The following is a 16062-nucleotide window of genomic DNA, read 5'->3' as shown; positions in this document are numbered from 1 at the left end:
CATCTAGGAACTGAAGTTTTAAAAGACACTAAGAATGTAAGAAAGAAAAGATGTCAGGAGGAACAAAATCAGGTCAAGTATAGTGGTTTCAAAATAACAATGTACCATATCTCCAAACAAAATTATATGAGGATCTAAAACTAATGTATATAAAAACATAAAATAATAATTGAGTGCTATCAAGGTGAGTTGCTAATTACAGATTAAATATCCAAAGACTTGGAATAAAAGAATATGAGAAGATGAACTTTACAGCTGAGGAGGCAGTAATATCTATGTGAAAATATTTTTCTCACATAAGATATGTGGATTGAAATATGCTCATGGAAGGTAAAGGTGATCTTCAGTCAAATGTACAGAAGAAATGATGGTCAAAGATGATGCAACTTTTAGAAATATATTGGGATCCCTGGGTGGCGCAGCGGTTTAGCGCCTGCCTTTGGCCCAGGGCGCGATCCTGGAGACCTGGAATCGAATCCCACGTTGGGCTCCCGGTGCATGGAGACTGCTTCTCCCTCTGCCTGTGTCTCTGCCTCTCTGTGTGTGTGTGTGTGTGACTATCATAAATAAAAAAAAATTAAAAAAAAAGATTTAGAAATATATTTCATCACAAAGAGACCAAAGGACCCATAGGGAATGATAGAGATGTGAAAGAAGTGGGAAATATGTATAGAGGTGATTTATTAGCACTCAATGTACAAAATATCATTTTTCTATTTTGTTTATTGCAAGGATTGGCAGGTGAAGTATTACTGTGACAGTCAATTTTTCAGTAAGAATAATAAAATAAAAAAAGCAATGTAGAGAAAACCATATAACTGAGTGACAGATTTGAGCCCATACTTCTAATAAAGACAATTCTCTACATATACGTGTACAAACACAATAGAACTCAATGCATACAGCAAAGTTGGTAAAATAAAAACAAAACCCCCCTCCAATTCCTTTTTGAAAGAATTCAATAAAAAATGGGAATAAAACCCCCCTGACCGTACTATACAAATGCAAAAACCTAGTAGAGACAATGCACAATACAGAAAATAAATGTCCACTTCTCTGTTTAACATAATCAATGAATCCATTAAGTAGCTCATCAGGCAAGCAAATGAGCATAGAGATCTCTAGGTTCTGGGCTAGGCTGGTGGCTATCAGCTGACCTCAGGTCAATACACCTGGCTTGGATTGTCTCCTACACTTTCCTATGGGACCTGCTGGGCTCTGGGACTCACCTGTAAGGGAACTCTGAGGGAGTCTTGTGTAGCAGTCTGAATTCCTCCTGGGTGGGGACGATGGTGACTAAACTCAGTCCCCACACAAGATGGCAGAAAAGAGGCTGGCACTCGTCTCCCAGCCAAGCTTAGGACTCCAGAGGCAACAACCAGGTCCCATCCACCCCACGGTGGCACAGGCAGGGGGATGCCACATAGGGGATATTTAGAGCTTTCTCTGTCTATTCATGAGACACATTTCCCTCCTACTCCTCCAACCTCTAAGCACATGATTTACTTGTGAGACACTGGTCTGGACACAAAGGAAAATTTTCCTGGAGATTGTGTTTTCCCCACAGACCAGGTTATAACCAAGTGAATCCAGAGTTAATTGCTCCTTCCTCAGAACTCAGCTGCTGCCAGAGTTCAGACCTCTTGGCACCTTATCTCAACCCTGATTTCAACTTTTCCCCAATGTGTAGGACTGAGCAATCGTCTGGATTAGATCCCTTGGGTCTCCAAAATGTTGACTTGTGGTGGAGACACAGTCCTGCCATCTAAAGAAAAATCACTGGTTTCCTTTTCAACAAGAAGGAGAACTAAGTTCCTTTGATATGAACCTCGAGCAAGACATACTTCAACTTTATAACACATTTAACAACTAAGAATTTCACACTTATAAATTAAGAGCTGTCATTTAGTCCCTTGTTGTGAAGCATTTGTTAATTACAAGAAATACATGTAAGGTCACATGAGAGGCTTAGTCAGTTGAGCATCCAACTCTTGGTTTCAGCTCAGGTCATTGAATCCGCTCTGGGATCAAGCCCCTGTTGGTCCCAAGGCTCAGTGTTGTCTGTTTGTCTCTCTCCCTTCTCCCTCTGCTTCTCACACACATGCACTTTTTCTCACTCACATAAATAAATAAAATATTAAAAAAGAAAGTATATTTAGATTTTTTTGCATTATATTATGAACTTAGAACAAATAGATTCTTCCCTGTGGACTCCAGAATCAACCAAGCCTTGCAAACATCTTCATTTTAGCCCAATGAGGACTACTTCAGACTTCTGACCTATAGAATTCTAAGAGCATAAACTTACTGTAAAACACTAATGTACGGGATGAGCACTGGGTGTTATTCTGTATGTTGGTAAATAGAATACTAATAAAAAATAAAGTTATTAAAAAAACACTAATGTAGTCATTTTACATTAGTATTAAGACTTGAATACAAACATTTATCCAATAAACTTTTGTTGAGGAACCTGAGATTAAGCTTCTCCATTCATTCACTGAGGTTTCCCTGGGAAAAGAATTTGTTTATTAATCTCACCTTTAAGTAGAAGCAGAAATTTAAGATTAATTTGGAGATATTCATCCTCTTTAGCTTGTTGAGAACTTCTCAGTGAATAAATGCAAATGTGCCTCAGATTTTGATGTCTTTGAGGCATTAAGATTGGAAAACTAGTTCATCATTTAAATGTATGTATATCATTTACTTTAAATTTTGTGTCTGTGGGACCACATTCTGTTAATTTCATGATAATACAAATATTTATTCTTTTTATATCTACACTCTTCAACTTTCTCTCAAGTTTTCTTTCAATATATAAGAAGAGATTATAAATGACTCTGTGTTTAAAATGAACAAACACACAAGAAAGGAGAACCAGGGGCACCTGGGTGGCTCAGTTGGCTGAACATCTGACTCTTGATTTGGTTCAGGTCATGATCGCAGGGTTGTTCAATGGAACCCTGCATCAGATTCCACCCTCTCCCTCTCTCCCTCTCTCTGCACTCTCTTTCTCAAAAAACCCAAATGAATCTTTAAAAAAAAAAAAGCAGGACTAGACTTATCAATATAGAGAACAAACTTATGCTTGCTAAAAGGGAGGTGGGGGTAGGCATAATGGGTTAAGGGGAGTGGTAGTTACAAGCTTCCAGTTATGTAACGAATGAGTCATGCATAAAAGGCACATCGTAAATGGGAACCCTCTTGCACTGTTGGTGGGAATGTGAACTGGTGCAGCCACTCTGGAAAACTGTGTGGAGCTTCCTCAGAGTTAAAAATAGATCTGCCCTACTACCCAGCAATTGCACTGCTGGAGATTTACCCCGAAGATACAGATACAGTGAAAGGGAAGGACACCTGCACTCCAATGTTTCAGCAGCAATGTCCACAATAGCCAAACTGTGGAAGGAGCCTCAGTGTCCATCAAAAAATGAATGGATAAAGACGTGGTCTATGTATACAATGGAATATTACCCAGCCATTAGAAATGACAAATACCCACCATTTGCTTCGACATGGAGGGACCTGAGGGTATTATGCTGAGTGAGGTAAGTCAATCAGAGGAGGACAAATATTATACGGTTTCATTCACACAGGGAATATAAAAATTAGTGAAAGGGATTAAAAGGGAAAGGAGTTACTGTGGCCAAGTCAATCAGAGAAGGACAAACATTATATGGTCTCATTCATTTGGGGAATATAAAAAATAGTGAAAGGGAATAAAAGGGAAAGGAGAAAAAAATGAGTGGGAAATATCAGAAAGGGAGACAGAACACGAGAGACTCCTAACTCTGGGAAACGAACTAGGGGTGGTAGAAAGGGAGGTGGGTGGGGGGTGGGGGTGACTGGGTGATGGGAACTGAGGGGGGCACTTGACGGGATGAGAACTGGGTGTTATTCTGTATGTTGGCAAGTTGAACATCAATAAAAAATATATTTATTAGAAAAAGGGAGGGAAGGAGATTGGGCAGCCCGGGTGGCTCAGCAGTTTAGCTGGGGGTCTGATCCTAGAGACCCAGGATCTAGTCCCACATCCGGCTCCCTGCAGGGAGCCTGTTTCTCCCTCTGCCTGTGTCTCTGGCTCTCTCTCTCTCTCTCATGAATAAATAAATAAAATCTTTAAAAACAATAAAGGGGAAAGGAGAGAAAATGAATGAGAAATATCAGAGAGGGTGACAGAACATGAAAGACTCCTGACTCTGGGAAATGAACAAGGGATAGTGGAAGGGGAGGTGGGTGGGGGGAGGGGTGACTGGGTGACGGGCACTGAGGGGGGTATGTGACAGGATGACACTGGGTGTTGTACTATATGTTGGCAATTGAACTCCAAAAAAAAACATACCAAAAAAGTAAAAAAAAGGTACATCATATGAAATACTGTCAATGATGTTGTAATAGTGTTGTAGGGTGATGGAGAGTAGCTACACTTGTGGAGAGCACCCTAATATATAGAGAAATGAAACACTATGTTGTACACCTGAAACTAGTGTAACATTGTGTGCCATCTATACTCAAATAAGAAAATTATTTTTAAAAATGAGTCTGTTTTATGTCCATCTGTGTTTATTTGAAATAAAAATGTATACAAATAAATACACACATAGATATATTTGCACTCTTTTTTTAAATAATAAATTTATTTTTTATTGGTGTTCAATTTGCCAACATACAGAATAACACCCAGTGCTCATCCCATCAAGTGCTCCCCTCAGTGCCCGCCAACCAGTCACCCCCACCCCCCGCCTTCCTCCCCTTCCACCACCCCTAGTTCATTTTTCCCCCTGTAGAATAGAATATAAAAATACATGCAGAAACAGAGTTAACTGATCATATATTGGCTCAAGAGAGAAAAGTCCTGTGGCCACACACAGAACATCATGAATAAGCCTTAGAAACACAATGGAAAGACCCGCAGCTGACTTTAGACCCACAAAGAGAAGAGAACAGCTCAAAACAACTTCTCAATATACAATATCACTTGGTAATAAAGGAATTATATTAAATCATTTTCTTTTAGGATGGCTTGTTATTGTTATGCAGCAATAGCCAACTGATTCAATAATCAAAGTGAACGGAAGCAAGGACAGAAGGAGTGGTTCAGTATTCACAAATCAACCAATGCGATATACCACATCAATAAAGGAAAGGATAAGAATTATTTGATCCTGGGACTTTCCAAGATGGCAGAGGACTAGGAGACCTTATTTCATCTGGCCCCAGGAATTCAGCTAGAACGTTATCAAATCATTCTGAACACCTGTGAACTCAACTGGAGATCTATGAAAAGAACTGCTGCAATTCTACAAATAGAAAAGCAACTGCTTTCTACTAAGTAGGAGGTGCAGAGAAGTGACTCTGAGGTGATATATCTCTGAAGATAAAACAAGGAGGAAGGAAGCCTCCTAGGTTGGCTACTGGAAAGTGATAGAGCAGTGGAGTGCAAAATGGGAAATTTTAGAACTCTGCTCCAGTGAGGGACTTCCCTGCCTGAAAGCTGCTTAGGTGGTAAAGCAGGGGCAGATTTCCAGGTGGGACAGTGTGGTCTCAGGATAATCCAGGAAGATCAGGGTGTCTGATTGCAGCAGAGTTCCCAGGTATCGGAGTGGGGAAGCCACTTGCTGCAATCAACAAGCCCAGGAGTGGGCTTCACCTCAGTGTTTCCATAAACCAGAAACTGAAGACCAATTAGGAATCCACTCTTTGATCAGGGGCCCAGCAAGTGGCAGAACCTTGGGCAGAAAACCCTCCATCCCCTGAGAGGAGCATCTTGGATGCACACAGCAGGAGTCGGTAGGGTCTGGGGACAGAAAGTGGGGTTGGGTGCCTGAGATAGAAACGCTTGGTCCCAGGCTGGGTGAGCAAGAGTGTGGATGGAGAGCAGGGAAGCAGGAGTGATGGACTGCTTTTCCCTGAGGGTGCACTGAGGATGGGGCCCCAAGTTTTTAGCTCTGGGGCTGGAGATTGGGAGGCCTCTATTTTCACTCTCATCCTCTAAAGCTCTGTGAAAAGCCTTCGGAGAACAAAAGCCAAGTAGAGCAATCAGGAGCCCCTTCTTAGTGTGGCACCCTAGCAAGGGTGGTGTAATTCTGCCTGGGGCAAAGACACCTGAGAATCAGTGCAACAGGCCCTCCCCCAGAAGATCAACAAGAACATCCACTATTACGAAGCTTATTAATCACACAGGACTGCAAAACTCCAGTGCTAGGGAAAAATAGTATATAGAATTCATGAGTTTTTTTTTTCAAGATTATTTAGTCTTTCAATTTCAGTTATTTTCTCTTTCTTTTTCAACCATTTTCTTATTTTATCAACTCTTTTTAAACTCATCTTTAAACTTCATTTTTAGTTACATTCTATCTTCTCATTATATTTAATTTTATTTTGTATGTATATTTATTTACAATTCTAGAAAATTTAAAAAAACATAAAAGAGAGAGAGGCAGAGAGAATATAATCAGACAGGTGAATAGAACAGAGTTATATTCTAGATTCTGGGTGTAATCTGGTCTGTTTGTTAGAAAAAATTAAATTCTATGTCTTCCTCACTAGAATTTAATTTTTTCTAACAAACAGACCAGATTACACCCAGAATCTAGAATATAACTCTGTTCTATTCACCTGTCTGATTATATTCTCTCTGCCTCTCTCTCTTTTATGTTTTTTTAAATTTTCATCTTTACAGATACATTTATGCTTTCTTTTTTTTAATAATAAATTTGTATTTTATGGGTGTTCAATTTGCCAACATACAGAATAACACCCAGTGCTCATCCCATCAGGTGCCCCCCTCAGTGCCCGGCACCCACTCAGCTCCACCCCCCCACCCACCTCCCCTTCCACCACCCCTAGTTCATTTCCCAGAGTTAGGAGTCTTTATGTTCTGTATCCCTTTCTGATATTTCCTACCCATTTCTTCTCCCTTCCCTTCTATTCCCTTTCACTATTATTTATATTCCCCAAATGAATGAGAACATGTAATGTTTGTCCTTCTCTAATTGACTTACTTCACTCAGCATAATACCCTCCAGTTCCATCCACATTGAAGCAAATGGTGGGTATTTGTCGTTTCTAATGGCTGAGTAATATTCCATTGTATACATAAACCACATCTTCTTTATCCATTCATCTTTCGATGGACACCGAGGCTCCTTCCACAGTTTGGCTATTGTGGACATTGCTGCTAGAAACATCGGGGTACAGCTGTCCCAGCATTTCATTGCATCTATATATTTGGGGTAAATCCCCAACAGTGCAATTGCTGGGTTGTAGGGCAGGTCTATTCTTAACTCTTTGAGGAGCCTTGCACACAGTTTTCCAGAGTGGCTGCACTAGTTCACATTCCCACCAACAGTGTAAGAGGGTTCCCTTTTATCTGCATCCTCTCCAACATTTGTTGTTTCCTGCCTTGTTAATTATCCCCATTCTCACTGGTGTGAGGTGGTATCTCATTGTGGTTTTGATTTCTATTTCCCTGATGGCAAGTGATGCAGAGCATTTTCTCATGTGCATGTTTAGCCAGGGGAATTTTAAAAAAGAAAACCATAGCTGGGGGCATCACAATGCCAGATTTCAGGTTGTACTACAAAGCTGTGGTCATCAAGATAGTGTGGTACTGGCACAAAAACAGACACATAGATCAATGGAACAGAATATCAAATCCACAAGTGGACCCTCAACTTTATGGTCAACTAATATTCGATAAAGGAGGATAGACTATCCACTGGAAGAAAGACTGTCTCTTCAATAAATGGTGCTGGGAAAATTGGACATCCACATGCAGAAGAATAAAACTAGACCACTCTCTTGCACCATACACAAAGATAAACTCAAAATGGATGAAAGATCTAAATGTGAGACAAGATTCCATCCAAATCCTAGAGGAGAACACAGGCAACACCCTTTTTGAACTCGGCCGCAGCAACTTCTTGCAAGATACATCCACGAAGGCAAAAGAAACAAAAGCAAAAATGAACTATTGGGACTTCATCAAGATAAGAAGCTTTTGCACAGCAAAGGATACAGTCAACAAAGCTAAAAGACAACCTACAGAATGGGAGAAGATATTTGCAAATGACGTATCAGATAAAGGGCTAGTTTCCAAGATCTATAGAGAACTTATTCAACTCAACAACAAAGAAACAAACAATCCAATCATGAAATGGGCAAAAGACATGAACAGAAATTTCACAGAGGAAGACATATGCTTTCATTGTAATTTCATTTTTGCATGTATTTAAGTTTTTCTTTCTTTACACTTTTGGGATCTAGTTTTTTCTAGTAAACAGAGCAAATATATACCCAGGATATAGTGTATTGTTCTATTCTGTTCACCTCTCTGTTTATATTCTTTTTTTGTTTTTTAATTTTTGTTTACAGATAAATTCTGTCCATTCATTTTATTTAATTATTTTTATGCATATGTAAGTTTTTCTTTCTCTACAATTTTGTAATCTAGTTTTCTAACAGAACAAAATACACATAGGATTCAGTGTATTGCTCTCTTGTAGCCACCTGTCTGATTACATTCTCTCTCTCTTTTAAAATTTTAATTAATTAAGTAATTAATTATTTTTGGTTTTGGCTCTCTTCCAGTTTCTTTAGTGTATATTTCTCTGGAGTCATTGTTGCCATCTAAGTGTTTTGTTCTCTTGTTCATCTATTCTTCTTTGGACAGAAGGGCAAAAAAGAAATACTTAACTCAAAAAAGAGAACAAGAGGCAGTACTGACTGCCAGGGATCTAGTCAGTATGGATATAAATAAGATGTCAGAACTAGAGTGCAGAATAATGATTGTAAAGATACTAGCTGGGTTTGAAAAAAGCCTAAAAAACACTAGAGAATCTCTTTCTATTGCACAGCTACTCTGGAAAACTATGTGGAGGTTCTTCAAAGAGTTAAAAATAAAGCTAGCCTATGACTCAGCAATTGCACTACTGGGGATTTACCCCAAAGATACAGATGCAATGAGAGCCAGGACACCTGCACCCCAATATTTATAGCAGCAACGTCTACAATAGCCAAACTGTGGAAGGAGCCTCAGTGTCCATCAAAAGATGAATGGATAAGAAGATGTGGTCTATACATGCAATAGAATATTATTCAGCCATAAGAAATGACGAATACCCACCATTTGCTTCAACACAGATGGAATTGGAGGGCATTGTGCTGAGTAATAATAAGTAAGTCAATCAGAGAAGGACAATCATTATATGGTTTCACTCATACAGGGAATGTAAAAAATAGGGAAAGGTATTATAAGGGAAAGGAGAGAAAATGAGTGGGAAATATCAAAGAGGGTGACAAAACATGAGAGACTCCTAACTCTGGGAAACAAGGGGTAGTAGAAGGGGAGGTAGGTGGGGGAATGGGGTGACTGGGTGACGTGCATTGATGGGGACACTTGACGGGATGAGCACTGGGTGTTATAGTATATGTTGGTAAATTGAACTCCAATAAAAAAATGTACAAAAATAAATAAATAAATAAGCAAAAATAACGAAGAAGAAGAAAAGAAGCCTTGCAGCCTTAAACACCTAAAAAAGAGAGAGAGAGGAGAGAGAGAGAGAGAGAGAGAGAGAGAGAGAGAGAGAGAGAGAATCTATTTCTAGAAAAATAAAAGAACCAAAATCTAATCAAGGCAAAATAAAAAATTATTAATGAGATACAAATAAAAATAGAGGCTCTAACTGCTAGGATAAATGAAGCAGAAGAGAAAATTAGTGATACAAGAGAAAAATGGAAAATAAAGATGCTGAGTAAAAGAGAGATAAACAACTACTGGATTATGAGGGGAGAATTCAAGAGATAAGTGATGCCATAAAATGAAACAATATTAGAATAATTGGGATCTCAGAAGATGAGGAAAGAGAGATAGGGCCAGAAGGTATATCAGAGAAAATCATAGCTGAGAACTTCCTTAATCTGGGGAAGGAAACAGGCATTCAAATCCAGGAGGCACAGAAACCACCCCTCTAAAATCAATAAAAATAGATCTACACTTCCACATTTAATAGTGAAACTTCCAAATCTCAGAGACAAAGAACAAATCCTGAAAGCAGCTTGACAAGAGGTCGTTTTAAATTTTTTTTAATTTAAATTTAATTTGCTAACATATAACACTCAATGCTAATCCCATCAAGTGCCCTCCAAGACAAGAGGTCTTTAACTTACTAGGGTAGAAACATTAGACTGGCAGCAGACCTATCCACAGAGACCTGGAAGGCTAGACGGGACTGGCATGATATATTCAAGGTGCTAAATGAGAAAAATATGCATCCAAGATATTTTATCCAGTAAGGCTATCATTCAAAAAAAGAAGGAGACAAAAAGCCTCCAGAACAAGCAGAAACTAAAAGAATTTGTGATTGCTAAACCAGCCTGCAAGAAATATTAAAGGGGGTCCTTTAAGCGAAGAGGCAACCCAAAAATAACATAGACTAGAATAGAACAAAGACAATCTACAGAAACAGGGACTTTACAGGTAATACAATGGCACTAAATTCATATCTTTCAATAGTTATTCTGAGTGTAAATGGACTAAATACTCCTCTCAAAAGACTCAGGGTATCAGATTGGATAAAAAAGTGAAACCCATCCACATGCTGCCTACAAACTCATTTTAGACCCAAAGGTATGTCCAGTTTGAAAGTGAAGGAGTGAAAAACAATTTATCATGCTAATGGACCTCAAAAGAAAGCTGGGGTAGCAATCTTTATTTCAGAAAAACTTTATTTTAAACCAAAGACTGCAATAAGAGTTTAAGAGGGACACTATGTCCCTCTATGTCCTGTTTAAAGGGTCTATCCAACAAGAATATCTAACAATTATAAATATTTATGCTCCTAGCTTTGGATCAACCAATTATATAAACCAAACAATAACAAAATTAAAGAAACATTTTGATAATACTACAATAATAGTAGGGGACTCTAACACCCTACTCACAGCATGACCAGATCTTCAAAGTAGAAGATCAACAAGGAAACATGGACTTTGAATGACACACTGGACCAGGTGAACATCACAGATATATTTAGGGCATTCCATCCTAAAGCAACAGAATACACATTCTTCTTGAGTGCACATGGAACATTCTCCAAAATAAATCATATACTGGGTCAGAAACCAGACCTCAACTGGCACCAAAAGATTGGGATCATTCCCTGCATATTTTCTGAGCACAATACTTTGAAACTTGAACTCAATCACAAGAGGAAATTTGGAAGGAACGCAAATCCTTGGAGCTTAAAGAACCTCCTGCTAAAGAATGAATAAGTCAATTAGGAAATTAAAGAAGAATTTTGAAAATTTCTCCTTCACGTTCCCCTCATTCCTTATGATCTCTTGCATTGCTTCTTATATTACATATATGAGTGGAAAATCAGAAAGGAAGTCAAATCATGAGAGACTCTTAACTCTGGGAAACAAATTGACAGTTGCTGAAGTGGAAATGTGTAGGGAGTATGGGGTAACTGAGTGGTGGACACTAAAGAGGGTATATTATGTGATGAGTACTGGGTGTTATATGCAACTGATGAATTAGTGAAAACTACATCTGAAACTAATGATGTAATGTATTATATGTTGCCAAATTGATTTTTAATGTGTTCATAAAAAAGGAATTAAAAATTCATAGAAACAAATGAAAAGGAAAACACAACTTTTTATTTTTTTAAAACTTATTTATTTATTTATTTATAGAGACACACAGAGAGAGAGGCAGAGACACAGGCAGAGGGAGAAGCAGGCACCATGCAGAGAGCCTGGCATGGGACTCGATCCAGGGTCTCCAGGATCATGCCCTAGGCTGCAGGCAGCGCTAAACTGCTGCGCCACCAGGGCTGCCTGAAAACACAACTTTTTAGAACCTTTGGGATGCAGCAAAGGCATTCCTAAGAAGGAAATACATAGCAATACAGACTTACTCAAGAAACAAGAGAAGTTTCAAATACACAACCTAATCATACACCTGAAGGAGCTGGAGAAAGTACAGCAAATAAAGCCTCAACCAAGCAAGAGAAGATAATTAATAAGGATTAGAGCAGAAATCAATGAAAAAGAAACCAAAAGTACAGTAGGACAGATGCACCCCAATTTTTATAGCAGCAATGTTCATAATAGCCAACCTATGGAAAGGGACCAGATGTCCATTGACAGATGAATGGATAAAGAAGATGTGGTAAATATAAATAATAGAATTCTACTCAGCCATCAAAAAAATGAAATCTTTCCATTTGCAACAAGGTGGATGGAATTAGAGATATTATGCTAAGTGAAATACTCAGAGAAAGACAATTCTCATATGATTTCACTCATATGTAGAATTTAAGGAACAAAATAGAGAAGCATAGGGGAAGGGAAGGAAAAATAAAACAAGATGAAATCATAGAGGGAGACAAACCATAAGAGACTCTTAATCATAGGAAATAAACTGAGAGTTGCTGGTGGGGAGTCTGGAGGATGGGGTAACTGGGTGATGGACATTAAGGAAGGCACATGATGTAGTGAGAACTGGGTATTATATGCAACTGATGAATCACTGAACTCTACCTTTGAAATTAATAACACTATATGTTAACTAATTGGATTTAAATTTTTTAAAAGCCCCAAAACAACATGATTTAAACAAAAAAGTTACCAAATGATTCTCTCAGTAGCTGCAGAAAAAACATTTGACAAAATAATTTCCTTTCTTGATAAAAAACCATCAACAAAGGGATAGATGGAATATACACCAACATCATAAAGGACATATATGAAAGAGCAGAGCTAATATCATCCTCAATGGGGAAAAACTGAGAGCTTTTCCTCTAAGTCAGTAACATGACAGGGATGTCCACTCTTATCTCATCTCATACAGGTTGGAAGGGGTGCATGTACTCCAATGTTTACAGAAGCATAATCAACAAAAGCCAGTCTATGGAGAGAGCCCAAATGTCTATTGACAGATGAATGGATAAAGATGTGATATATCTATAAACACACACACACAATGGAATATTACTCAGCCATCAAAAAGAACAAAATCCTGCCATTTGTAATGACAGATGTAGCTAGAGTGTATTATGCTAAGCAAAATAAGTCAGAGGAAGGCAAATACCATATGATTTCACTCATATGTAGAATTTAGGAAACAAAACAGATGAGATTATGGGGGGGTAGAAAAAGAGACAGAGAGAGAACGAGCAAGTGAGGGAAACAAACCGTAAGAGACTACTAAGGATCAAGAACAAACTGAGGGTTGATGGTTGGAGGTGAGTAGAGGATGGGCTAGATGAGTGATGAGTATCAGGAAGGCACTTGTTGGGATGAGCACTGGGTATTGTATATAAGTGATGAACCACCGAATTCTACTCCTGAAACCAATATTGCACTGTATGTTAACTAACTGGAATTTAAATAAAAATTTGAAAAAAATGAAGACATTTATCACAAGCTGTTGATGATTCTTCTTGGCATTTCTTCTTATACTTACTAAAGACAGTATTCATGGCTACTCTGTTATTTCAGTGTAAATCAGACAACTGCATTTAAAAACTCATTGAAATTCATTTTCCAGTTACCAGGTAAGGTTAAAGAGATACACGTGTTTGTGGAGAAATACTGGTGACCCTGATTCACATGACCAGACAGGAATGCAAGCTCTCTCTTGAGTCATTCTTTGGCCATGAAAGATAAATAGAATCCTAAGCATGATAGACATGTATAATGGATGATAATGATAATGATCATTCGCCATCCCTTTCATAGTTACAGCAAAATCCAGAAGGAAGGGAGGTATGTTTCCATTATTACAATGAAAGGAGACATACCATAGGCACCACTGAAAGATTTCAGATCAAACCAAGTACATAACTCAATAAAAATAGGAAATTGCCACTCAGTCCTTTCCTTGTATGTGTAATCTGCCTTGCAAATGGGCACCAACCCTCCATACTTCAATAAATGGACATATAGCATGAAGAATCAATATTTAGAAGAGTACAATGTGTAAATTAAATTTTTTGCTTTATCATATTAAAAGTCATCTGTTCCAAGGTCATATTCTAAGTCAATCTATTTATTAAAATTTGTCATTCAATGAAGGCTTCTTTTAGAGACATGTGTTTGATGAATATTTTGACTAAGGTAGTGACTAAGGTATGCATTGCAGACAACAAGCTGAAAGAGAACAGGATTCTATGAGGAGAATAAAGCTGTGTGAACACCAAAAAACACACAGATATGTTAAGTGTCCACTATCAAGAAGGGCAGTTAAAATACTGATATACAAATGAATGTCACACATAAAAATGAAAAAAAAATTCTCATATTTTCCTCTACTATAAAATCATATAAATTGGCCATAAATTGTAGTTTATTCCATAGATGTAGTATCACTCATGACAATTTTTGTAGTAAAAAAAAGAAAGCAAAAATTATTTGGTATGAAATTGTCATTTGAGAAAGATTATTCTTTTTTAAAATAATAAATTTATTTTTTATTGGTGTTCAATTTGCCAACATACAGAATAACACCCAGTGCTCATCCCATCAAGTGCCCCCCTCAGTGCCTGTCACCAATTCACCCCCACCCCCTGCCCTCCTCCCCTTCTACCACCCTTAGTTCGTTTCCCAGAGTTAGGAGTCTTTATGTTCTGTCTCCCTTTCATTCTTAAAAGAAAATCTATGTTGGGTGACCTGGGTGCTAGATCAGTTAAGCATCTGACTTTGCCTCATATCATGATCTCGGGGTCCTGGAATTAAGTCCTTCTCCATGCTCAGCAGGGAGTTTGCTTGTCCCTTTCCCTCCCTCTGCCCATCTCGCTATCAGTTTTCTCTCTCTCACATACACAAATAAATTTTAAAATCATAAAAAAAGTCTGTTGTCTCAGGTAAATGAAATTTCCAAATATTCCAGATCCATAGTTGGAAATACATTTCAGAAAGTGGAAAATACAAAGGAAAACACTAGTGTATCAGAGAGAGCAGAGCTTAATAGAATTACATACATGGCATAGAGAAGTTGAAGACAAGGAAATCAACAGAAAGAGGAATACTTGTCATACAATATGAATAAAATTCATTTCTGACCCAGAGGCTTTGATCTCTGAAGTCTCAGCCACTTCTTCAGTCTTTTGACAATTGGCCACGTGGAGTCTCCTTCACAAAGAATGTTTTCAGAGCCCTCTTTATGTCTCTGTTCCTCAGGCTGTAGATGAAGGGATTCAGCATGGGTGTGATCACTGTGTACATCACCGAGGCCACTGCACTTGAGTGAGAGCTGTGGGTAGCAGCAGAGCTAAGGTACACACCAAGCATCGTACAATAAAATAAACAGACAACCGAGAGGTGAGATGCACAGGTGGAAAATGCTTTATACTTTCCCTGAGCTGATGAGATCCCAAGTATGGAGGAAACTATCTTAGAGTAAGAGTAAAGGATCCCAATGAAGGGACCACCAGCCAGCAAGACAGCTGCAAAATACATCACCATGTTATTAAGAAAGGTGTCAGAACAGGCAAGTTGGATCATCTGATTGAGTTCACAGAAAAAGTGGGGGATTTGGAAGTGTGTACAGAAGGAAAGCCGCAACATCATTAAACTTTGTAACAAGGAGTTCAAGATACACATGATCCAGGACACCAGAACAAGCAGACCACAGAGCCGGGGATTCATGATGACCGTGTAGTGCAGAGGGTAACAGATGGCCACATAGCGGTCATAGGCCATCACACTCAAGAGAAGGACATCCAACACGGCAAAGACTATGAGAAAATAAATCTGCGTAATGCAACCCTTATAGGTGATGACTTTGCTCTGAGTCTGGGTGTTCTGAAGCATCTTGGGGATGGTGGTGGAAGTGAAACAGATGTCTACAAAAGACAGGTTGGCAAGGAAGAAGTACATAGGGGTGTGGAGGTGAGAGTCAGAACCAACAGCCAAGATGATGAGCAAGTTTCCAAAGACAGTGATGAGGTACATGGAGAGGAAAAGCCCAAATAGGAGGGGCTGCAGTTCTGGTTCTTCTAATAATCCCAGAAGAAGGAATTCTGAAATTTGTGTATCATTTCCTCGTTCCAT

The 16062-nt window shown here is 38.6% G+C and overlaps 1 protein-coding gene across 1 annotated transcript; it reads right to left on the bottom strand.

The window, feature by feature from the left end:
- Positions 1 to 15108: 15108 nt before the first annotated feature.
- LOC112666878 (olfactory receptor-like protein OLF4) lies at positions 15109 to 16062 on the bottom strand. Its single transcript, XM_025458359.1, has one exon. The coding sequence runs from the start codon at positions 16060 to 16062 to the stop codon at positions 15109 to 15111; it is 954 nt and encodes a 317-aa protein (XP_025314144.1).

The sequence above is a fragment of the Canis lupus genome, chromosome 20 (assembly GCF_003254725.2).
Source record: "Canis lupus dingo isolate Sandy chromosome 20, ASM325472v2, whole genome shotgun sequence".
NCBI classification, from domain to species: domain Eukaryota; kingdom Metazoa; phylum Chordata; class Mammalia; order Carnivora; family Canidae; genus Canis; species Canis lupus.
The sequence above is the reverse complement of the archived record's forward strand: the minus strand, read 5'-3'. Positions and strand labels throughout refer to the sequence as shown.